Source organism: Gymnodraco acuticeps, unplaced genomic scaffold (genome assembly GCF_902827175.1).
Source record: "Gymnodraco acuticeps unplaced genomic scaffold, fGymAcu1.1, whole genome shotgun sequence".
Lineage (NCBI taxonomy): Eukaryota > Metazoa > Chordata > Actinopteri > Perciformes > Bathydraconidae > Gymnodraco > Gymnodraco acuticeps.
Window position 1 is genome coordinate 6644359 of NW_022991154.1, and position 25165 is coordinate 6669523.

Sequence of the window (25165 nt, forward strand, 5' to 3'; positions counted from 1 at the left end):
ACTATTATAGCATTAGCGTTAAGAAAGCCCATTATCATTCACATTATATCACATCATAATGTATCATATATTTCCTTATCTGAGTCAGCTGAGCCGTATCTGGCCGTGCAACACTCACAGTGTCACATACTGTATGCAGAAGTATTATTTTAAGCAACACATTAAGTTGACGAAACACTCGAGTCAAATGTAAGTAAGTAAGTAAGTAAAGTTTATTTATAAAGCGCTTTTCACAGACAAAGTCACAAAGTACTTGACAAAACAATAAGACATCCATATACAATGATCAATGAACCCACATGTTAAGAAGTCATACAAGCACCAGAGCATAAGACACAATAAAACAAAACTTACAAATGAAATTTAAAACAAACAAAAATAAAAACATAGTATTAAATGGAATAAGATCAAGCACACCGGTTACCCAAACGCCTGACCAAACAGGAATGTCTTTAAAATAGTTTTAAAGAGTCAACAGACTCCGCAGACCGTAGATGAGCAGGCAGAGCATTCCATAATTTAGGAGCCACTGCTGCGAACGCTCGATCACCGCGGGTCTTAAGGTGGGTACGTGGGACAGACAGTACATTTTGCCTGTGAGACCTGAGTGGGCGGGCTGATGTATAAGGGTGAATTAAGTCGGCCACATAAGCAGGAGTCTGACCGTGCAAAGCTCTGTAGGTGAGAGTGAGGATTTTGAACTTAATCCTATAAACTACAGGGAGCCAGTGAAGGGATCTGAGTATCGGGGTAATGTGGAACCATTTGTTTGACCGGGAGAGAAGTCTTGCAGCTGCATTCTGGACTGACTGCAGACGACCAAGGGCAGACAAGCTGAGAGAGGAGAACAACCAGTACTCAAGTTATAAAAATAAATCAGGGGGGATGGTCGATTTTATCACATGGGGACATAATTTGTGCTGATAACCCGCCGAGGGTGGAGACCAACCAGCATAAAGATAATTATTATACTCCTAAAACAACATGCATGTTATGGATGTTCAGATACTCCTTTCATTGCTCTTGACCAAGGCACCTCAGAATTAGAGTCGGTCCCCGGGCTGCCATATGGCACCACTAACATTTAGGGTCAAATGCAGAGGACAATTAGTGCAAAATCTTTTTTTCACTTTAATTTAAAGGGGGGGGGAGGGTATACAAAAATGTGGTTATAATGGAAGTCTATGGTACAAATCTTGTAGGTTAACAGTCCCTCATTTATTATTCAGATGGATCAACTGATTATACTAATAATAAAGTCAAAATAGTTTTTAGAATATTGAATTATAGTGTATTTTTTCAAAAAAGCAGTTACTGGTATACGATCAAAACTGGTATCTAAAGGGTTACATTTGTATCGTAATTAATTAAATCATTATGTAAATTAAACACTTCATGAAAAATTTGAGGAAAAAATATTGATCCGTCATCATTTTATTGCAGTTCAAATACAAATATTTGATGTTAACATTCCCAATGTTACTTTTTTTAACAGGGCATTAAGTGCAAATTGAAATTGTTTACAAAATATGAAAATATATTAAAAGATTATACAGATAATACAAAATAGGACCAATGTTGTCAATGGCTGCCTACTCCACTCTCCCCCATCTCATAGAAGTTTCCAAAGATTTTCATAATCATGCTTTTTGGTCTCAATTTTTCTGGCTCTTGCTTTCGGATTGTTAGCTAAGCAATGGCTTTGAAGCCAAGTCTTGACATATACCTCTGGTCTGAACTTGTTCAGTGGAGGGCCAACACACTTGATGAAAAGCAAGGCTGACATGCTTTTTACCTCTAGGGAGCTTCTAGTTGTGGTTAAAATGTTCATCTGACTAAACCCATGTTCACACTCAGCTGTGGAGATGACCAGAGTGTTCACTGCTTGAAGGAGGGGTTTTAGCTCTTCTGGTGCTGGTGGTATCATTTCATCAACAGTTTTGAGTCTTACCAGCTAGCTAACACAAGAGAAAAACGTAGCTAAACTCCAAACTAAGTTGTTATTGCTGCTTATGTCCATAGATTCCACCTTTGGTGACTAAAGTAATGACTAAGATTACTGACTCTTGACTTACCTGAAATGTTATTTTTAGTATTTTTAAATATGAAGTCCCTCAGATCGCGTTGTCCTGCTGGTCGCTTAGCCATTGTGATGACCGTTACCTGCGCTCGTGCTGCTATGCAGCTTCTGGCATCGATCAAACAGGCGCATCATGGCGCTCTGGCGCCCTCTAGGCAGGGGCGGCGCCAGGGGGGAGCTAGGGGGTGCTGAAGCACCCCCCAGGATTGCCAAAGCACCCCCTAAGCACCCCCAAGAAATATGTTTTTTTTTTCGAAAATTATTATTATTTTTATTAAATTAAATCAGAAAAATTATTGATTACATCAATGCAAATGTGAAACAAATAAATGTTTGACCAAAAACATAAAGCCAACACAGGTGATATGATTAGGCCAATGGCCAGCACCCATTCAATTTTTGACTTTGTGACACTTGAGTGACTTCCTGTTAGCTGGAGCCCCAAATGATTTGCTAACAGCAAAGTGACAAATGGATCGTTTTTTAGTCCTTAAACGTCCACGTGTGGACACTCAATCAAAACCACCTGAAAGCGAGAGGGATTCTGCACATAATAGGCCTCGTGAGTACAAGTAGCTTACTTCTGGGTCTGTTTCATTCAAGCTCTGCTCTGTGTGTGTGTGGCACGAGCCATTTTGTGTGCGTGCGCAAGCGAGCGAGAGAGAGAGGTCGCGCACCGGTGGGTATCTACCGGAGATCGTTGTGGTTAGCATCTGGTGCTAGCTAGCCAAGCTAACGGATATAAAGAGCTTTTTCAACAACAAGGTGGAGGGAGAACTCTCTCCTGTCAGACGGAGAGTCTCAGATAACCTCAGCTCAGGTGAAGTAAAGGACTCTCAATGTTTAGTTAACTTTAGTCTAGTTATCTCAGTGGGTCTCAAACGGTTTGTTTTAAAAGGGGAGTGATTTGTAAAATATCTATAAAGAAATAGAAAATCTGTTTACAGTTCTGTTTCATATGTATGTTGAGAGATACTGTATATCCATAGATCTCTTCATTTTGGCTCTCAAAGTGCACCAAATTGATGCTTTTAACTTCAATATTTAAAAATAAACTAGAGGAGGTGAGGACCCTCCTAGAGGAGGTGAGGTCCACTCCCCACTTGTAAAAATAGCACTTTACCCCTGCTTACACCTATATGCCGTGAGCTGATTACCGAGCCTTCATTGTAACAGTCGCGGGCACACTGTGTGTGTGTGTGGGGAGTGTTGCAGTAGAAAATTCAACTGTAGCGCTGGTTCATTAATGGGAAACTCTTAATGTTGGAGCACCCTCTATGAAATGTCAAGCTACCCCACAGCACCCCCTAGAGCAAATCTCTGGCGCCGCCACTGCCTCTAGGGCACTCGCATAGTGTCAGTGACTTGGTAAAAATGTCATTGCGTGTGTGCGTGCTCACTCGCCCACAGTATTTTACTCAAAATGCGCAAAATTAATGTTGAAATAGCAGTAATACCAGTGCCACGTTCATTGATAAAATTACATAAGGGATGGAAAGGGGGAATGACAGTTTTAGAAGGGGGATGATTTTGACCGTTTTTATTTCAGGGGAGATGCCATCCCCCCTCATCCCCCCTCAACTCGAGTACTGAGAACAACGCGTTGCAGTAATCAATGCGAGATTAAATAAATGCATGGATAATCATCTCTAGGTCGGGTGTTGAAACTACAGATCTCAGTTTGCTAATATTTCGTAGGTGGAAGAAACATGCTCTCGTCAGTTGCTTAACATGGGTATCAAACGATGCGGATTGGTCAAATATTACCCCTAAATTGCGTAGTTTGGAGTTGGCAGCAGAGGAATAAGGTCCAAGACTTTTCAGAATCAATTTCAAAACTAATCATTTCTGGTGCAACAACCAGAACCTCCGTCTTATCAGCATTGACTTGTAAGAAGTTATCTGCCGTCCAGTCCTTAATGACGCTAAGACATTCTAAGAGTCTTGATATCCTAAAAGCCTCACTAGGTTTGAATGAAATGTGGAGCTAGATATCGTCCGCGTATAAGTGATATGTAATGTTAAAATTATTTATGATCTGTCCTAAGGGTAGCAAATATAGGGAGAATAACAGAGGCCCCAAGATCGAGCCCTGCGGGACACCACAGGACAGTGGAGAGGAGTCTGACACAAAGTCTCCAATCGAGACGGTGAAACTTCTATCAGCAAGATATGATGCAAACCAGTCTAATGCTATGCCAGATATGCCCACCCAGTCATGTAACCTCTTGATCAGGATATGGTGGTCTACAGTGTCAAACGCCGAACTTAGGTCAAGAAGTACTAACACAGAGCAATCACCCACATCAGAAGCCATCAGGATGTCGTTAGAAACCCTCAGGAGAGCCGTTTCAGTGGAGTGCTTTTTCCGAAAACCTGACTGGAACTTATCATAAATATTGTGCCTCTCCAGCAGTGGCGGCACTAGGGGGTGGCTAATTGGGCTCAAGCCCCGGATGTTTTCTGAAAAGCCCCGGATGTTTCACTTAAAAAAAATAAAATGTTTTGTTGAAAACGTCTCGGGAGTAATGTGCAGTACCGGAGTCCACCAGAGAGATAGCCACTGTTGGACATTAGCCTGCGTACTGCGTAGCCTGCCCTGAAGAAGAAGTGATCCTTCCTAGTGCCTGACGAGTTTTAAACTAATAGCATATACAGTTATGGATATTAGAAAGTTATTGTCATCGAAGCAGGCCACTAGCTGCAGCAGCAGCAGTATCAGCAGCAGCAGTATCAGCAGCTGACAACAATGTCATCACCAGCAGTCAAGAAATGGATGATGTTTCAGGTTTGTGAATCTAATGGTGATATCTGCACTCTGGCTGACTGAGTAAGAAGTGAAAAAGAGTGATGTAACGTTTATGTTATAGCTAGTAAACATGGAGTAACCACACTAAGTATACCCTTATATGTTAGTATGTATACAGAACATGACTAAAAATTATCCTCAGATGTAACGTTAACCCTTCATAACTCAGTCTACTTTTAAGACACTAAAATGACGTATTCCAATTTTTATTTTGTTTTCACGCGTGGAATTATACCGACTCTCGTTTCAGTACACATAACAACAGAACTGACAGGCAACACTCTGAATCAGACTCAGATTGGCTGTGACTGCATCCACTCAGAGTGTCCGATTCAGAAACGTGACTCTTACGGCCCGTACACACAACGGCGTGCGTTGAAGCTTCCAACGCTTCTGCCCATTCACTTTGAATGGGGTGACGTCACTTTTAGCCGAACTGCATCGTGGGAAGCGACGCGGAGCGTTGCTGGCGTGGCTCGCTGCAAAAGTTGAGCAATGCTCAACTTTTGACGCCTCGGCAGAAGCGTCAGCCAATCGAATCATATGCCAGTACAAGCTCTAGCCAATCAAACCGCTGCTTGTGTGTCAGGGGCGGGAGATTCATGTGATTGGTTGTTGGTCGAGTGTCAGACACGCCCGCCGGGAAGCGTCAACGCACGCCGCTGTGTGGACGGGCCGTTACACTCTTTACATCACAAACAAAGATGGTGGATGAGAATAGATCTATAAAACGATAAGCAATGCGCCAGAATCAAGGTGAGACTATCCGCATCCTTTAAAACTCTACGCACATTCGTTTCACCTTAATAAGTAAACGACTATTTGAGTGAGTTAAGGCATTAGTTTGCTTCATTAAAGTGTGTTAATGAGTGTTTTCCAGTGCCTTTTGTCCGCTTTAAGGTGTTATTAAGGTAGGGTTAATGTTGCTCTCAAAGTGCACCAGATTGATGCTTTCAACTTCAATATTTAAAAACAAATCTTCCCGGGGGAGCATGCCCCCGGACCCCCCCGAGAGGAGGCGACGATCCCCCTAAAGGATGTTCGGTCCACCCCCCCACTTATAAAAAAAAGCACTGTACCCCCCCCCCCCCCCCCAACCCAACGACTCCCCGGATCTCCTACAATCCTAAATCCGCCTCTGCTCTCCAGTGCAGCAGTGAGTTGGTTGACCACGACCTTCTCTAGAACTTTTGAGAGAAAGGGTAGTTTAGACATAGGCCTGTAGTTCATGGACAAGACTGGATCTAAGTTAATTTTCTTTAATATGGGCTGAATAGTGGCATGCTTAAAATAGGAAGAGACACATCCTGTAGACAAGGAAGTATTAATAATAGTTGATACAGCACTGCAAATGGTTGGTGACCCGCAAAAAAAGTGATTCGCAGGTGGTATTTTTTCAAACGCTTTTTTCCGGGTTCGGTTCTGGGTAAAACAAAGATGATGCGGGTCGGGTCGCGGGTGTTGCATAATAAATATATTAAAATAATAATAATTTAGTTTAATGTTTAAATCCTCAGACCTCTCCCCCGCGGGACGGCGCATAATCATAACCTCTGCACCGCATCAATCTGCTGCTGAGCGCGCCACATTCGAAATGGCAGAGGTGAAGCTCTCTAGCGGAGAATACAGCATTTTCAATAACACTTCCTCAAGAGCGAAATCCAACGTCTGGGAGGCTTTTGGTGTCATCCTAGATGGAGAAAATAACCAACATCCCACGCTTTTTGAGACAAATATGCAACTGCGTGTGTTAATAATTGCACGTAGGCAGTGGGTTTGGGTCGGGTTGCGGATCTGGAGAAGTATTACAGATAGCTCTAGTCCTATCCTTTAGTGGTGCCACTATGTCCAGCAATGTGGAGCAATGCTGATTAAAAGACTGTATTAAAAGCTCTACATCGATCATGTTAGTGTTATTATCACAGCAAAAGTGAGCTGCGAACTGATCAGCTGTACTCTGTGTAATAATGCGTGAACGACATAATGATGTTTTGAGGCACATGGGGTCGGTTTTTACAGATAGATTAAAGAAAATATATTTATGATCACTGATCAGTAGATCCTCACAACGGATGTGATCAACATCTAGTCCCATAGAAAAAACAAGGTCTAAGGTATGACCACCCACGTGAGTGGCGCCATGTTGCTTGAAATTAAAAGATTCAGTAATATTAAGAAATGTAGTGGCTAAAGAATTTGTGGCATCATTAATGTGCAGGTTAAAATCACCTACTAATAAAACTTCGCCCAGCTTGATAATAGAAGTAAGAAAGTCAGTGAACTCAATTAAAAACGGACCTGCTGGACCAGGAGGTCGATCAATTAAAACACAATAAAATGGCTTTTGCCCACCAATTTCAGTCACCTGTAGTTCAAATGTAATGAAAGGTTCTGAGCTAACCAATTGGCAAGAGAACTGCTTCTTCCAGACAACTGCGAGACCACCACCGCGGCCCGACAGACGTGGAGTGCCAATGTATGAGCAGTCCGCTGGGCACAGTTCATTTAGATCAGTGTTTCTCAAACTTTTTCATACCAAGGACCACTTAACCAATACAAAAACACTCGCGGACCACCTAACTCCACAAATATCCAAAATCGCATCGTTTTTCTAGAACAGATTACAAATCGCCTGAAAATGGTACAAACCAGTGGCAACATGTTTGTACCATTTGATGAAGGTGTTGTGCTGGGCCATATCATGCAATCGAAAGTGAAACTTTAGCTCGCTCCATTGCGGAGATATTCCCGCCAGAGTGCGGAAAACTTAAATTTATTTATTTATTTCAAATGTGAAATGTTACCAATATACTCGCAGACCACTAGGGGGCGCTCACTGACCACCAGTGGACCACACTTTGAGAAGCATTGATTTAGATGGATAAATTCCATATTCCGTTGCCACGTTTCAGTCAGGAATAAGAAGGACAAATTCTCCCGTACAAACAAGTCATTTAAAGAGCCTGTGACACGAGTTTCCCCCATCATCCAAACCCATCAATTTGAGTAAATATTGTCCCCTTGAAAATCGTTACTGAACTGATTTTGGATATTTGTACTTTGATAACCATTAATCTATATATTTATAGAAGTCTCAGTGGGAGAATGCTTGCATAGAGGGTAGTACCCATAGAGTCCAGTAGAGGGCTCCGCCTGTGCTAATATAACAAGGGTTACAATACGTAACCCAACGTTTCTCTGAATCGAAGGTTAAAAACACAAAATAATTGTACACAATTTAAACCAATCAATATTGTGTAATTAACCAGGATAAACTGATGTTTTTTAGTGGATGAGTAACGCAGATATCACTGTGTAATCATTTTACAGTGAAGGCAATATTTCCGGTTTTATTATGAAAACTTTGAGACCGGAAATACTGTTTTCACCCTGTGAGGGTTGACGCCAACTTTACATGGGCGCTGCGTAAAGACGTAGTACACGTTCTCCTGGCAAGACCTCAAATCATCTTCGTAATATCTATCGAACTATAGATCCTACACATCCACTGGACGTAGATTATAAAAGTAGGCTATAATATACACTTCTCGCTAGAAATCTAATCAAAAAGCATTTTAATGGCCAAACTATTCCACAATTTAGGATTTTCCAGAGAGGGTTATTTGTGAATAAACGACACTCCGGAGCGTTTGCAATCAACGGGAGCATGTTGTTTCTTACACGACCACTAGAGGTGCTACACTTTAAAACGTGACTATGGGTCGTAATGAGCTGCTGAACAATCTACCTATTTGGTCGTGTTTTGTAGGAGGACAGGCTGCAAAATAAACGGAGAAAAAGCTGTTCAGGGGGCAAACAAGAACAGAAAGACACCAAGCAAAATCACTCTCTTCAAGCATGTTAAGAGAGGGTGCAGCTGAAAAAATTACTAAAATAAATTACCTTTAGCAATATAAGTAAGATAGGTAAACTAAACAGGAGAAACTGCATCAGATATTTCATTGCATTGAGTCTGTGATTCAGAATACACAAGTCATCAACAAATAGTTATAGCAAAGAAGTCAGAGATATTATTTCAAAGTCTGCCCTTCAGCTGCTCATGTGCTTTGGAATAAATATAAAGTATCAATCATGTTATTTAAGTGGAAAACTTAAAGAGAAACTTGAAAGCCGCAGTTATCCCTGTACGGCCCTTTAAAGACCCTGGAGAGCAAAACTAATCCATTATAAAAAGTCAACAGTGAGAATTATGAATACTGACACGTATGCTCTGCTCTGAACTACAGGACTTAAAGTTTGGAAGAGAGCGGTCATGGTCCACAGCTCAGGACCATTAACCATCACATCTGTCCTCTGCACTCTGCTGTCACACCGTCAACACATTTTTAACACTTAATCCTAGAAATATTTTGGAAAACTGTTGCCTACGTGTACCTACAATTTGTGGTACATGTTTTTGTATTTTTGATATACAATCTACAGGGGTAATAGGGGATATGTGTCTAAATAATTCAAAAGGCTAAGCTGTTCTCTTAAAGTGGACTTATCATGCTATATTTGAATAATATATTGTAGGGCCATACCTATATAAAACATGTCTGTGACGTTTTTTTTTCAAAATACCAAACAGATCATGCATTTTAGCCATGCCTCATTTCGCTCTATTTGCTCCTTTCCAGCCCTGTTTTTGCAAGGGCTGATTTTGTGAGAAGTCTTCTTCGCTGCTTTTGTGGCAGACTACAGCGCCACTTACAGGTCTGGCATATGTACTACAGCGTCTCCGTGGCCCAACCCCCCATTCCCCTGATAGGTGGAGAGTTGCCCATATAGGCGGAGCACCCCTTTTCTGACGTCAGAAAAATTGAAATAATAATCAGCAAGTTGCAGCCCCGTTTTTAGAGATTTGGGTATGGAGGAAAAGAGAGAGGGTTGTGTTTTCTGACACTTGGTGAGTTCCCTGACACACCGGGGATACATTCATGTATAAAAGACGTGCAAAAGTGCATTTTGCATGATAGGTCCCCTAGGCTAGGGGATATGTGTCTAAATAATTCAAAAGGCTAAGCTGTTCTCTTTTGTTCAACTCAACTGCCGGTAAAATAATTTGAAACGCACGAGAGACAGAATTCTAATTACATTTTGTAGGCACATTTTATCATATTTTAGAAATATGTTTTCTTGCCGTGAATGCAAACTCCATAGTTATACACGCATCCACATTTTAGTATTAATATCCAAACATTAGTATTTTTATCAGAATCTAGTTTAAATACATTTCTGTTAGATAGAATTTATTTTTGTATTGTTTTTTAATTGTTTTTGTCTATGGTATAAGAACTTTTTATTTATTCATGGAACATCCCAGCAGCATACAAATAGCTGAGCTTGTCCTGAAAAGAAATATGGATATTACTATATTGCGCAGGGTTAAGGTTGTACAAGCATTTATACAGAAAGAGACTAGCTAACAAAAATATGAGAAAATATTTTTCTCAAAATTTGTTATTAGAAATATTGAAAATATAGGTTGGAAAATCAGGTCATTTATATCTGGTCATATAGCGTTTTTCCCCCAAAAAACAACAATACATGTAGGCCGTTATCCTAACATTTGTTTTTTTTCTTTTACTTTGTCCCCCTTAAAGATGGCCAACGGACGTATCCAAAAATGGAACAAAGAGCCAGATCCCCCCATCTACACCTCCACAACCAAACCATGCAGACATGTAACTCCACATACACAAAGACATGTCACAGATTATTTTGTTTTGGCGTCTCAGTACCATCACAGAAGTTAATTGGCTCTTACTGGCTCATCATGCATTGATCATACAGAAACCATGATACTCATCCAATTAGCATATCAATTAACAGAGCATTATAGGGGCTTCAGAAGGATCCAGAGCCTTCCACAGGCACTTCATCTGCAGCCTCGTGAGAATTAGATATCTGCAGGTATGTTGTTTGACAAGATTAATGACTTTAATCTACAGATCTGGACCAGGACAGCTGGCAGAGAACAAAAGAGCCTCATAAAGAAGACTGCAGCTCAATGTATGGATGAACAGACAAAGATATTCAGGCATTACATTCTCTCCTGCATCTGTGCTCATGATCTCTGTCATATGGGTGAAGTCAAGATGCAAACAGAGATACACTGCAGCATTAAATAATTTGAGATCAACATCGAATTTATAGCAGTGTTCAAGCACTTACAATTTTGTCATATACATAATGTGTTCTCCCTTGTTCCCCACATCAATGGGAAGCAACAGCAGCTTAGAAAATCAAAGCACCATGAACAGCTGTTGGCTCATTTTGGCCACATTCTATTTCAGGATCATGTGACATCAACTGGCCCAAAAATACTTTTTTCACATGCATAATTATCATAAAAAGTCAGGATATAAAGTGATGAATACATTTTTTCATGGTTATAGAAACACCCTCATAGAGACGGCTGGAAGACGACTATGGGTGGATATAAATTGGAAGCCTAAAAACCCAAATAAATGGGGCACCATCTCGAAACTCCATATTCAGTTTTTCTTAAAATATCCACTATCTAGGGATGTGAAAGTCGCCATCTTTAGGCAAAACAAGTTATAACTGTGAAAAAGCTACAGAAATAGTCTCAAACAAATGTCCACAGTGTTATGTGTTGGACTGTATATAGCGGACAAATGGAAATGATTCAATATTCTAACAATGTCATTCTTAACTGCTATAGGCACCTCAAATAAATCCTAATCTGCAAGAAGAGATACGACTAGGTGGATGGTCGTTGGTCAAACTAACACTTTGATACATGGCCTAACTGTCAAAATCACAAAAGCTATAAAAATTCCTTGTCAACGTGTGCAGGGTCTGCTGTTGCAAACAGGCATTTGTGGCACAAACAAGACTTGAGATATAGCAACAGAATATAGTAGTGCAGTATCGAGTCCTAAAACCCGGAAAAGACTTAGCATTTTCCCACTTCCAGATCCCTCGTCTCAAAGTCAACGTTTTCTTGAACGTGTTTGTAGTTAGAAGCCTGAAATAATGTCTGTGCTTAACACAAGCTTACAGGTTTTTTATGCTTGGTTTAGCGATATAAAATACGCAACCCAGTCTCATGGCATTTCGTGTTATAGTCACAGAATTAATTGAATCTATTGATTCGTGTTCACCAACAGTCCGGTCGGGTCTTGGAAGACCAGAAGCTGTGTGGTTCATAAAAAAATGTCTTACTCAATATCTTACCCTAAGCCTTTCATTTTAAATTGTATAATGTCGGAGTTTTTTTGCCGTCCGCGAGGAAAATAAATGGGGCTCATAGCCTCAGAATACTGAAATCTGTATTTTTCAAATGTTTGTTTTCCTTCTAATTTGTTATTATTTGGTGCAGGCACGAAACATACTACCAATATAAATACATTGCTTCTAAAATCGTTCTGTGTCAGAATACTGAAATCTGTATTTTTTTAAATCTCTTTTTCCTTCACATTTGTTATTATTTACATTGCTTTTAAAACCGTTCTGTGTGACATGAACAAAATGCGAAAATCGTGTTGGTGAACACAAATCAATAGATTAATTTTGTGACTATAACACGAAATGCCGTGAGACTGTGTTGAAATACGTCAGTAAATACTGACCAGTAAATATCCAAAGCATCTATGTGTCATAGCTAATAAATTACTAAATGAGACTATAAAAATGCCATCACATCAAGACCGTCTTTAGCTTACGGCAGTCATGCTACCATGATGTAATTCATTTATAGCCTAGCGTTAGCATTTTACTTCTGGCGATTGCATTTAAACATCAACAATCACAAAGTGGCGATAATATGTGGAGATTACCCTGCTGAACAAAACATGTTAGTATCATGAATGGGGGTTTGCCACAGAGCTTATTTTCTGCAATATATCTAAATCTAATGGGAAAATCCTATGGCTTTTTGTTTACTAGGCACTTTGATATGCTATCTTCCGTGTCGGCATAACAAAACGTCATAACTGCACCACTAATATGAACCAAGATAGGACGTTTCATACTGAAATGTAACTTTTGGAGTAAACTTTGTAGACCAGATAGAGTTATTTGCTTTTTGTGTTGGTTATTGAAAAGGTGAGTTTATTTCCCATTGAAGACGCAAGTGCTCCAACTGTCAGTAAACCAATTATGCAGAAAATGAATTTTAAAGCAAAATTCTTGGATACCCAAGACGCCTTGAACTATACAACTGTATTTAACCTGAGCAAGCTTCTGAGCACTAAATATAAGGTTAGTTCTTATTATCCCTGTTTGCTACGTTCTCCTCTGCTCCTCTGTAGCAGATGTCGAGGCCAGCTTAATGTTAGTCGAGCTTTTAAATGAGACTTTACTCAATTTTGAGATGCTTTTGATATTGCCAGCTGCAGCTTTTTCTAGGAGGAATGTGTTTATTCCTCCTAGAAAAAACAACTTACCATTCTCTCTGCATCTCAGGATCACTGTGTGACACACAAGTGTTAGATGGAGTTAAATGTTTTTGTCAAAGCAGCTGTTAATTAATGCGCCCTCATGCCCTAATGGGGCTCTTAATTAGTGCTCTGCATTTCACAGTTAAGTCAGTTAATTTATAATGTATAGGCTAATAATTAAGGGCATGGGTTTGATTTCAAACATAAAATAATTACCATTGGCCAATTTGAAATTATTTTTATCACTGCATTATGAATAGAAAAACTGCAAGTGAAAACAAGTATATAGAATTAATCAAACTAATGTTCCACTAGACCAAAATAGAGTTGTATTTGCTTATAAAATAACACTATTCTTTACAGACTTATGCTTAATGAATGATCATGTCTAGCGTTTTTAAGAGAATATAAACTGAAAGTAAAATCCACATGAAAAACAATGCCAACAGGATGCATTAGGTAAATGGTGGCTGACTGGGTCAAATGCGCTACAACAGCCCAAAACACTTACACAAGAAGAACTTTCCAAAACGGTTCAAATATAAAAACACAAATGTCCGAAAGCATATTTAAATGAAAATACATCAACCATACAAATGCTGCATAAACGTAACTGCAAACTGAAAACACTGTGATGTAAGAACATTGCAAGAAGCTGAAAGCACAACTTAAAAGGGGAAACTAGAACACATTTAAACTGGGACCGGTGCGCTTGTATGTTTTCAGGGATTATAAGGGGATTGTGGCGTTTTGCCCCTGTCGGCCACAACAACCTTCACCGATCCGGTAAGGGAAAGTGTTTAGGTATTTTTTAGTAAATCCAAAAGATTCATAAAGCACTGTCATTATTGAAGGCCGACTAGATAAGGGTATCAACATTTTAATCAACTCAGAGCTTCTATGTTCTGGAAAGGCAGCTAGAGATAGAGGACACTGTTAAGATTTAAAAAAAAGTAAATAAAGCTGAGACTCATGGAAGATGGAAGGATTTTATATGTATGTAACAATTCTCTAGAAATCAACTACTCTTAAAACACTTAACAAAACAATAACACTTAATTCCCTTGTATCAGGAAATTACAAGTCAATTAATTTTTTTATATTTTCCATCATGAGGACTAAATCTTGTTTCACAGCCCTCTCCACAAGTCATAGAATAATTCACTGAGTGCTGGTGGGAAAATACTATTTAAAGGTGGGGTAGGTAAGTTTGAGAAACCGGCTCGAGATACACTTTTTGTTATAATCCATGGAATGCTCTTAACATCCCGATAGCAATGAATATCTTAAGTGCTTTGACAAAAAATCCATAAAAAATGTTAATCTGTGGAAGCCGTAGTACTGTAAAAAGCACGACCAATCATTTTAGCCGGCCCGGCTAAAATAACTGGATGGCCTACCTGCCTGTCAGCCTTCCATCTGTGCACAAACGTATCTCGTGCCCTCATTGGTCATGTGCGCGTTTGTGTGTGTTGGAGGAGGGGCTCTGTAAGGAAGTGGCAGATTTTTTCCGGCTGTGTATTTTCAAATTCTAGCACACTCGAGCTGGTTTCTCCAAAATTACCTACCCCACCTTTAACCTGTTTAGCCCTGAGCCTGTTTTTCAGGTCTCAGGCTTGAAAATGACATTCCCAGAACAAATGACCATATCTTCCCTTCTAAAAGGGTTAAATTAATAATCTTTTTTTCTCAAAGTAATGACAAACCTGTGAGTTGGATGTAGAAAAGTCAGAATCAATATAGATATTTTTTATTTTAAAGAAAATTCAGATTGAACATAGTAAAAAACTGTAAATTATAGTGTCCGTCCACAAATTCTTTTTTACTACATAGTGAAAACTACCCTTGGATGATGGTAAGGCAGACTAAAAGCTTTAGGAATCCAAAGTACATCATATAAGTACCCTGTATCAAGATTGATGCAAAACAAGTGACATTTTACCTTTTTAGAGAGGTTTAGCAAAAAAAACTCCACCTCTGAGGTGATTTGGGTGGAAATGGGGGTTTTACCGTTTCTCTGGAACCCATTGGTCGATTTTGGTGATTGACATCTCTTTCTGACTGTTAGAGCCAATAGAATTGAAGGGGAATCTCCCCACTCACACACATGCTAAAACAAAAAAGGTGGGGGCTTCTCGTACCCAGTTTTGCATCAGAGTGAACATATTTCTAGCTCTGACATCTAGAAACGGAAAAAAAGGTTTATTGCTTATGGATTATCAGAAATCATTTCAAAGGGACACAGACACATTGGATTAACTACAGCAGCGTTTTTATCGTTTTAATGCCATTGAAGACCACTTTTGACCAGACTACGACACAGGTGAGCCATATTAGCGTTTTTAGCTACCTAGCGCCACATGTTTTGATGTCTGTTCTTGTTATTATCTCCGCGAGTTCGTATCATTGAGTGATAATGAGGGTACCCTTTGATTCTGTGTCACCTCACATAATAAAGTTTTGTGAGTGAATTTCGGTGCAGTCATCTGTTAGCATTTTTCGCTCGTTGCTAATTCAGAGGCTCAGCGTTAGCATTTGTGGGGTTTTTTTTAGATTTAATTTTTTTAATGATCAATTAGATGAGTTTCTTCCCGTTACATGGATATAAAACATTCATAGTTTATTAAATGAACATGCCCTCAGACACTGTTTCCTGCAAGATGTTGCGGGAGGGCCCCGGTACCGGGGTCTGTCGGGCTTAACAGGTTAAGTATATTAACTTAAAATACTTGAGCCTTCAAATGTGTTTTATTGTAACATTTTAAAATCACACAGAGAAAACTAAATACCCATTTACCCGGAAAAAAACAATAAGCGTATGACTTTAGCGTCCTTGTGGCTAATGTTAGAAATTAAAATCAATGTTGATATGGCGTAATTTGAATTAAATACACTATTTAATTTAAATCAGTTTTATTCTGAAAAACCGGAAGTTCACTAACTATTAACGTAATACTTTTATTCTGAAAATTATTCACTTCCGGTTAGCATTAGCATGTGGCGAAATGCTGCATTTTCAAACCGTGAATCAAAGGTGAAATGACATGTGATGTTGTACACTGAGCACACTGGGTTTAGCACTCATTTATTACCTCTGAATAACGTTTATTAGGGAATGTTTAAATAACCACAAACACCAGAATGATATAATTTAACAACAGAAAAAGGCAGGAATTGCATTGGACCCGCCCCCGACGACGCCGGCCAATAGGAGAAGACCTCAGATGACAACAGGAAGAGCAAGCCAAGAATTGACCTCTTCGACCTGCTAACCTGGATTGACCGGTCGGATGAGGAGAGCGCCTCCACTCGCACATTTCATTTTGTACACCACCGCATCTTTTGTGTAATTAAATGCTGTTAACTTTTATAAGCTTCCCTTGACTCTTTTCAGTCTCTCCTGCCTTCAGGGTTCTAGAATACACTAACACTAATCTATAACTGCTGAAACTATAGGTTCTTCTCATCCCTGGTGAAAGTTGCAAGCTTGAATATAATAAAAAATCTAAGACATTACAGTCTATTTTTATCCATCATAATTTTCACCAATGTGTAATAAAATCACCACGTGTTTTATTTGTCGCAGCAGGCCGAGGCAGTTACTTGAATGGTAACTAGCCTAAATCAGGACATTCTGCACAAACCCTGTATTTGTAATTGACCAAGCTACTACCTATAGCCATTGCAATAGCATCTGAACTAAACCATACACTAAGGTGTGTATACGTCAATAAGGTAATCACCTTGTCTACACTCAGTATCCACAGCGGAAGACAGAAAAGGAGAAAAATACCTGTCAAAAGTGAGTCAAGTCACATACGTATACAGCATTGAGTCAACTCCTTGTTAAAAATGTGTAATGTTGCAAAATATTTCAGTGACGGGCTAATCGCTTCCATTTTCAATTCATTTTTGATTGAAATATAATTGCAGTGGACCATATCCCTAATGAATTAAAGTAATGGATTATTTAAATGGCTATAATTAACCTGATAGCCTCTCTGTTATTATGACTCTGGAGGTGTGACTCTAACCCTGTAGAACATCTCGTGGCCATTATACCATAATTATCTCTGAACTATGCAAGCTGTTGGAGAAAGTTGGGGAAACCTGGTGATTGACAGCTGTACAGTATAGTAGCTGAGGGAGTTCAAATATACAGCACACATAGAAAACTATATTCAGTGTGCATTCTCCAGCAGAGGCCCTACAGTATAAAAACAGGCAGACTGCTGACATATCAGCAGTACAACTAGCATTCAGGGTCACTGCCTGTAGCGAATTGACTCCCCTTTCGCAAAACAGTATCACTGTAATGAGCTCCTGATCTGCTTACACCTCCATATGCTCTACCCATCTCTCCCCAATAACCACTATTTTCTCTCCATACCTCCCTCAATCTTTCTAACCCCATCTCATCTTCCCACAGCCTTTAAGCAGAGGATGAATTAGGGGTCCGGGCGTGCTCTCGAGGACCAGCAGGCAGGCACAGCAGGCCGGCACGGAGCACAGGGGAATAAATTAGAGGCAGACACAGAATAATAAAGTGATAATGAGTTTACAGTTGGCCAATGTGCCAACCTCCGGGCACAGACTAGCGGATATTTACCACCCTGCTAATAAGTCGTGATGAGGGCTGAATCAGCAGACATGCCAGGGAGGGCACAAGGCCGTACAAATGACAGAACAAAGAGAGCAGATAAAGAAGAGAGCAGCAGAGGAGAAGGAACTGTGGTCAGACTGCAGAGGTGCCTACTAAGCAAAAAAGACCCATAAAACATTCACGGGTATTCAATTGAATACCTACTGTACAACTACTCTCGGGGGAATTCTTATGTAATGTATATGCAGCTACATACATTATTACACACTTGCACACACACTAACTCACACTTAAAAAACCTTGTCCTGCAGGCTTGCAGACTCCAATTTAAACCGTGTGTGTGTTGCATACTTTGCATTTCTGTTGCATGCATATGATGAATATTTGCATTGTATTAGCATATATGTATTGTACATGCATGTCTGACTACCTAAACAGCAGCCTGAATCTCAATGCTGTATCTGCATACGTCTGAATCATTATCATCTGATTTATGTCTCTGTATGACTCCATGTACCTTTTCCATATTTATCAAGGTACATTTATAAAAACGTATATATCAATGTTAAAATACATAAAACAAGTTGTCGACGAGGGACAAAAAATATGCACTTGTCACCTTACAGAATTTGTTATCTTACTGGATGAATAACCAGGCATTTTGTTTCAGATATTCATGTTCCCTCAGGATGAATTTTAATAACTTTGGTGATCCAATAATTGGGTCAAATGTTCAGCCTTATACTTAACTTTGTGCATAGCGCTTAACAGTGGTGTAGTGGGGATATTTTTACTGGGTGGACGCTATTTTAATTAGGTCATCCCAAACAATGCCACAAGTGTGCACGCGTGCAGTGCAAACACAAAACGGGCAGACAGGTCTGCAGAAACTACAGGTATGCTTAGTCCTACTTTAATTACTATACTGCAAAAAGCAGACAGCGCTGCGCTCCACACACACAGACTCAAAACCATGGACACACCGGCACATAAACACACGGCATCTATTGCACGTCTGTCCGTCCTGGGAGAGGGATCCCTCCTCTGTTGCTCTCCCTGAGGTTTCTCCCATTTTTCCCTTTAAACTGTGGGTTTTCTCTGGAAGTTTTTCCTTGTACGATGTGAGGGTCTAAGGACAGAGGGTGTCGTTTTTCTCATACTGATATTCTGAACAATCTGTGTTGTTGTATTTGCTGTAAAGTGTCTCTACTGTAGGCTAATTTTATTATATGTACAGCACTTTGGCTCGACCAAAAATCGTTTATAAATGTGTTATATAAATGTGTTATATAAATAAAACTTGATTTGATAAACAATGTATAGGCCTAAGTTGCATAAATGCTTGAGCTACAGTATGCAACTAAGCAGACAGTGCTGCTCCTCTCTCTCTCCACTTTCAAAATATATTTAAAACTGATAACACCGGCAATGATTTTATATTTATTAGACTATTAAAAAAAAAAAAAAACGCTTCAAAAAAAGTGGAGGCTCCAAATAAGTGGGGGAACGGTGATCCCCTGCGTCCAACGACCAATACACCACTGGTGCTTAATACAACTTGTTAACAAAATTAAAAAATATCTTCTTTTTTTGTTATCTATTTAAAAAGAAAACTCCAACGAAAAGTCTTAAAGGTCCCATTGCATGCTTTTCCGGTTATTACCCGTCTCCTTGTGTGTTATGAAGGTGTCCATGCATGTAAACAGTCTGCAAAGTCAAAACCCCTCAAAGTACACCCTGTAGGGAGTAAAACTCTAACACAGAAAAGACCTCCCCCAAAAGCCTCGTTGGAGATTTCTCAGTTTCCATTGTTTACTTCCTGCCCCGCGTGACGTAGCTGCACCGCGTGACGTCACTTCCTCTGCCAGCCGACCATATTAAGTGTCGTAAAACCTGCTTCTTTTCAAAGCTCTATCCAGTCATGTCGCGGAGGGTCTGTTGCGGGCCCCCCCCGTGAAAAATTCACGCATTCTAGTGAATTTTCATAGTAACACTGCACTTCAGACAACCTACAACTGGTGATGGTGTCTAGGTCTTTAAGTGTTCAACAGCTGAGAGCAGTCACTGCTGTTTTTTGTGGTCTTCTTTCACACACACATCTTACCAAGTGTGTATGAACATCCTCACAAACCAACAAAGAACATGATCTATATCAAATTTAAGACAGAAAACTCCACACTGGTATCTGATCGTCAATCACCGGATAACTTTATTTTAACTATATACAAACTGGTGAATGAAATGAGCAACAAACGTAATGGTTGCACAGACGGCACAGCCTGTTTGAGCAGTGGATCCGTCGCGGCTTGTCAAAAAACCTCTCCAGGGCTTTCTGGTATGGAAAGTGTTCCGATTCCGGTCCATCTATGGATATTCGGAGGCATGCTGCCAGGTGCTCCCCCTGAAGTCTATTTCGCAGGTCAGTTTTCACCTGAAAAGCATGAAAACAGGCACCAAGCATTAAAATAACCATGCAGAAATCAAAACAAGTGCTAGAAAATAAAAAAGATGACTGTACAATCATTGAGCTGCAGTTCAGAAGTAGCCAGCAGAGGCCACCATCAGACACTTGGGCTTTCTTTATACAGCTTTTATGCGCCAAAGTTTTTTTTTCATATCCAGGCTGCATAATTTGGATGTATGTATTTTCCGTACCCGGTTCATCGTCGAGAAGTCTCGCTCACAGTTCACACTTGAGACCGGGATCACCAGCCCAGCCGCAGAAAGCTTGCCGAGTAGAGGATAGAGTTCGGCCCACTCATCGTTCTCGCTTGCCAGCATCTGCATGATCTCAGCTTGACTGTTGTCCTTCAGAAGTTTGGAAAAAGAGCATACAATAAAATTAACCATACGCAAGACAAGATGAATCAATTCTGGTAAACAAAAACAGGCACGTTTACTTACCTTGAAAGCTCCTGTGAGGTGGGGTTTGAAGGAGTACCACTCCGTTTTAAGGTCTTCTTCCCGCCCTGGGATGAGCTTCCTCGCAAGAATGTCAAGGTTTTCAATGTTGGTGTCTTCGTCTGCCATTGCTGCCCGAGGACTAAGCACAACAAAGGCCCCCCACAACTCGACGTCTGGGAACCTGTTCTTGAGGTTGCTCTCCAATCCACTCAGGTATGGTTTGAGCACCTGGAATTATAGGTTCAATTTAGTTCATTTTTCAGCTCAAGGGGGAAAAATACTTACAATTCTCAAGTAACAGTTGAAGAGGATGTATTTACTTCTTTAACAAATCTGGCCCACAGCATGTCCCTGGGAGGGTCCTGGAGGTCCCGTTCCCCACCTGACCCGCTCCTCCTCGTGGTAGATGTTGAATGGCCCAAGTCCCACAGGGTCGTCCAGGTCCGCATGAAGCCGATGGAGGTGAGTCCCGGGCAGTGGGGCCTCGCCTGCCTCCCAAAAACTCCTGATGGTTGCCAGTGTGGCTGGAACCTAAATGTGTAAAGACATTCAAGATGACAAGATAATGGCTGGTATTCCCAAGAGTTAAGCAAGCCCTTTGCCCATATGTCTATGGGCTAAGTGCTTGCTTAACTCCTTGATACCAGCCAATATCTGGAAGTCATTCCACCATGAAAAGCATCATTTTTGACATGACATTCATACCTGCGTCTTAATGTGTAAGAAGTTTACGTTGGCCTTCTGGAACACCTTTGAGAGGAGGCAGATGTGCGGCAACACATCCGCCTGCAGGTACAGGGCAGCCACAAAATGGTATGTTGCGCAAAAGGTGTACAGGCCTTTGGCTATTGGACACTTTCTGGTGGTGGCTTCATCAGCAAGAGCAGAGAGGATGGCTGGCAGGTTCCTCCGCAGATTCTGGACTGCCATCTCCTGCGACAACCATCTTGTGTCCTTGACTTCCTAAACATACATAGAAACACTGATAAGAATAAAATAATCACACTAAATGTTCAATTATATTGTGAAAATTGTTGATTACATACCTTGACCTTCAGGTCACTCAAACCGAGTGTGGTGGCAGCATTGCGCAGGGCGGCTGACCGATTGGCGCCGTTGCGAAAGAAAAGATGCAGGTCCTGTAGGTGGTTGCGGAAGGTGGCCATGTACTTCACCGTCTCTGAGGCCCCCTTACACGCCAGCGCCAGTCTATGGGCCGCGCAGGCCACAGCCACGGGATATCATCAGTGAGCTGCTTGGCCACACCATTCAGACGACCTAGGTTTAAGATATACATTTAGTGTTGAGGTGTCATTTCCCTCATTTCACACAATCCATCAAATGTAATACTGACTTCATACCAGTCATCACTGCTGCTCCATCAGTCCCGAGCCCGTATAGCTTGTTAGTCGGGAGCCCCTTCTCCTGAATCACGCGTTTGATGGCAGCAACAACTGTATCAGCCTTCCCATCGTCCAATGGGACCAGGTCAAGGAAGTGCGTGTAGACGAGTCCATCCTTGTCCAGGAGTCTGAAATAACATTTGATTGTCATACATTAAAATACCATCAATGCCTTAAATCTTTATACGCACTGAACACCTTCAAAAACACAGCACCTGACATGTAGATCGAGCTGCCGGATCACAGAAACATCTGTGGTTTCATCCACCTCAAGGCCGATAGCTGCTGAGGCCCTCATCTTCTCCATGATAGAGGACTCTACAATCTACAAGTAGAATGAGATATTTGATTGATTCCATGGAGATATTTTTCTTGGGTATTCAAGCAGACTGGGTAACATTTCAGGAACCAAAAACACATCTATTGAACACAATATAACAATGCATGAATCCAATATTCCATTTAACCAATAGAACACGACTGAGTAAAAATAGTGAATAGCTTTACTTTACCTTCGCAAGGATCTCCAGCATTTCGTCCACAATCCTGTGGGAGTGATAATTACTCCTCTGGTCCAGCTAAGAAAAGGAGATGCATCAATTAGATAGGCTTGTGTGGTATCAGTTCAATTTCATAGTGTAAAGGGTTAATTACCTTCAGCTTTGCAAAGTAGCTGCAACCCAATAATTGCGTTAGGCTGAGGAGCTTTGGGTAGTTGTTGTGGTGCGATATTTCATTCTTCATGAGCCAGTATAGGCATTTGAACCCTCCTATGATGGCTTCATGCTCCATGACAATATTGGGCTCAAAAGCCTGCACCACACTGAGGCCTGCACGAAGAGCAAATATTTAATAAGAGTGCATGCCAAACATGGTTAATATCTTGTACGAATTCACTAGGCTTTTTGTTAAAAGATAATTCTATACCTGAAGCCAGGGACGCCTGCTTTCCCACACTGTATTGATGCAGTTCGGATTTCAGGTGGTGCTGGATCACATCCTTCCTGTAGACCGTGTACCCAGCTTCAATAAAGGACCTTTGTATTAAACACATACAAATGTAATTTCTACCATTTTTGGTGTTGTACAACCAAGTGTTGAAGAGAGGGTCCTTTAACCAGTCAGGATTCCAGCCAGACTTGCGGTGATGAGGAGCTGTAATTATAATGCATTGGGTGTAAGAATAAAGCATTTGAAAAGTGCTCTCCTTACTCTGTCTAGGTGAATTGAAGGGTTTGAACTGTGGAAGTTGGAACTGGGAAGTTTGGTCACCTGTTCCTGCCTCAACACCTGCACCTGCTGCCTCAACACCACCTGCTGCGTCTACTACACTGCCCTCTGCACTCTCACTAGTGCTCACCGTCCCCTGGAATTAACAAGTGAATCAAGTTGCATCTGCATTTTCTCTGTTAACTGGTATTTAATTTCACACACCATATTAAATGACACATGGCTTAAAGATTTGTTTATCATTTCAATGTCAATTTTATTTATATAGAAAAGTTAATATTACCTGCTCCCCTTGCACAACCTCAAGCCGAACTCTCTTGGTCTTGGTAACAAAACTATCCATGCCTGCGTGAGTGAATACATATAATGTTAACGTACAATTAGCTACCTATGCAGTTTGCCAGTATTTTTTCAATTCATGGGAACAACATCTATGATGACCCAGGGACAACACATTTTAACTAGCTAGCATATGCTTATTAGCGTTTTTTTAATGTTAACTAGCTAGCAGATGCTAATTAGCATTTTTAATGTTAACTAGCTAGCAGATGCTAATTAGCGTTTTTAATGTTAAGTAGCTAGCAGATGCTAATTAGTGTTTGTAATGCTAACTAGCTAGAAGATGCTAATTAACGTGTGTAACTAGCTAGCAGATGCTAATTAGCGTTTTTTATGCTAACTAGCTTTATGGCTATTTTGTAAGTTGCACCCACCTTTATTTCTCTCAAAAAATATGAAAAATCTCCTCAGAAATCTCTCAAAAATGTAGGAGCGGGGCTAGTCCTGGTGGGCTACCCAGGCTGAGTGACAAGGTGGCATCCAGGAAACTGAAATTTGCAGGTCACTGCCAGGGGCGTCGCCTGGACCTGGAAACATTCGGGGCTTAGCCCACAGTGGCGGCGCTACAGTCAAATGTTCTACTGCAAGACTCCCCACACGCACATACACAATTGCGCCATCTGGTGTCACAAACGTGTGCCTGCATTAGCTTTGTTACGGCAATGGATTGTGGGAGATTCTCATAGCACGTGAGGATCTCTTGAGGGTAAGGTGCCTGTATTATCTCGGTGGACAAAATGTATGTTTTTATTTTATAAGGACAATAACGTACTGTTGTGTTTGTGTAGTTTAATGTTAATTGTTTAATGCTCACAGTCACAGCAACATGTTTTTAGTGTGATTGGCTATTTGTTTTATATGATTTATCAACGTGATCATCAATAGCTAATCTGAGCACCAGAACCCAGCTCACGAGTCCTTTTATGCTGTCCATTGAAATGCAGGTATGTGAGTTTTGTACACGTTTATTTATGTTTAATGTTTCACATTGCTCCACATGATGCCTTGACTAAAAAGTCTTCCATGTTTCTACGCTTCTTCCTCTGTCACAGTTTCGGGAATATCAAGATCATTGCACAGGGCCTTGGTCTTGTCATAGACCTCATGTGCTTTCTCGTTACTTTGGTAACTTTTCAGTGTGTTCTCAACTGCTGTTTTGTAATCTACTGCCTGCACCAAGTCAAGTGTTTCTTTCTGCAGGTATTTGTGCAGGCCCTGAGTGGTTGAGAGCAGTGTCTGGAACAGGACAGCATGTAGATGGTACTGAATTTTCAAAGCTTGCTTTCCAGTCCCTTTGCTAGAGGGGCTGAAAGGCTCCCTAAAGTCTTGATCAAAGCAGGGAGGTTTTTGACATGCCCAGCGAACAAGTTGTTCGACCTCTAGTTG

At 40.7% G+C, this 25165-nt stretch overlaps 1 protein-coding gene across 1 annotated transcript; it reads right to left on the reverse strand.

The window, feature by feature from the left end:
- Window positions 1–21978: 21978 nt before the first annotated feature.
- Window positions 21979–23264, reverse strand: LOC117560614. The gene is made up of 6 exons (XM_034237544.1): window positions 23138–23264; window positions 22865–23040; window positions 22723–22788; window positions 22426–22535; window positions 22169–22338; window positions 21979–22085 (listed from the first exon to the last, which is right to left on the reverse strand). Exons 1-6 carry the CDS (start codon window positions 23262–23264, stop codon window positions 21979–21981), a joined length of 756 nt encoding a protein of 251 aa, XP_034093435.1.
- Window positions 23265–25165: the final 1901 nt, after the last annotated feature.

Excerpts from the sequence above, each read along its gene's own strand:
- LOC117560614 (XM_034237544.1), bottom strand. The coding sequence starts at position 23,264 with ATGTGTTTAATACAAAGGTCCTTTATTGAAGCTGGGTACACGGTCTAC. Across the intron at positions 22,789-22,864 it reads GCTACTTTGCAAAGCTGAAG|CTGGACCAGAGGAGTAATTA; the intron begins GTAATTAACCCT and ends TCCTTTTCTTAG. Across the intron at positions 22,339-22,425 it reads CAGCTCGATCTACATGTCAG|ACTCCTGGACAAGGATGGAC; the intron begins GTGCTGTGTTTT and ends ATGTTATTTCAG.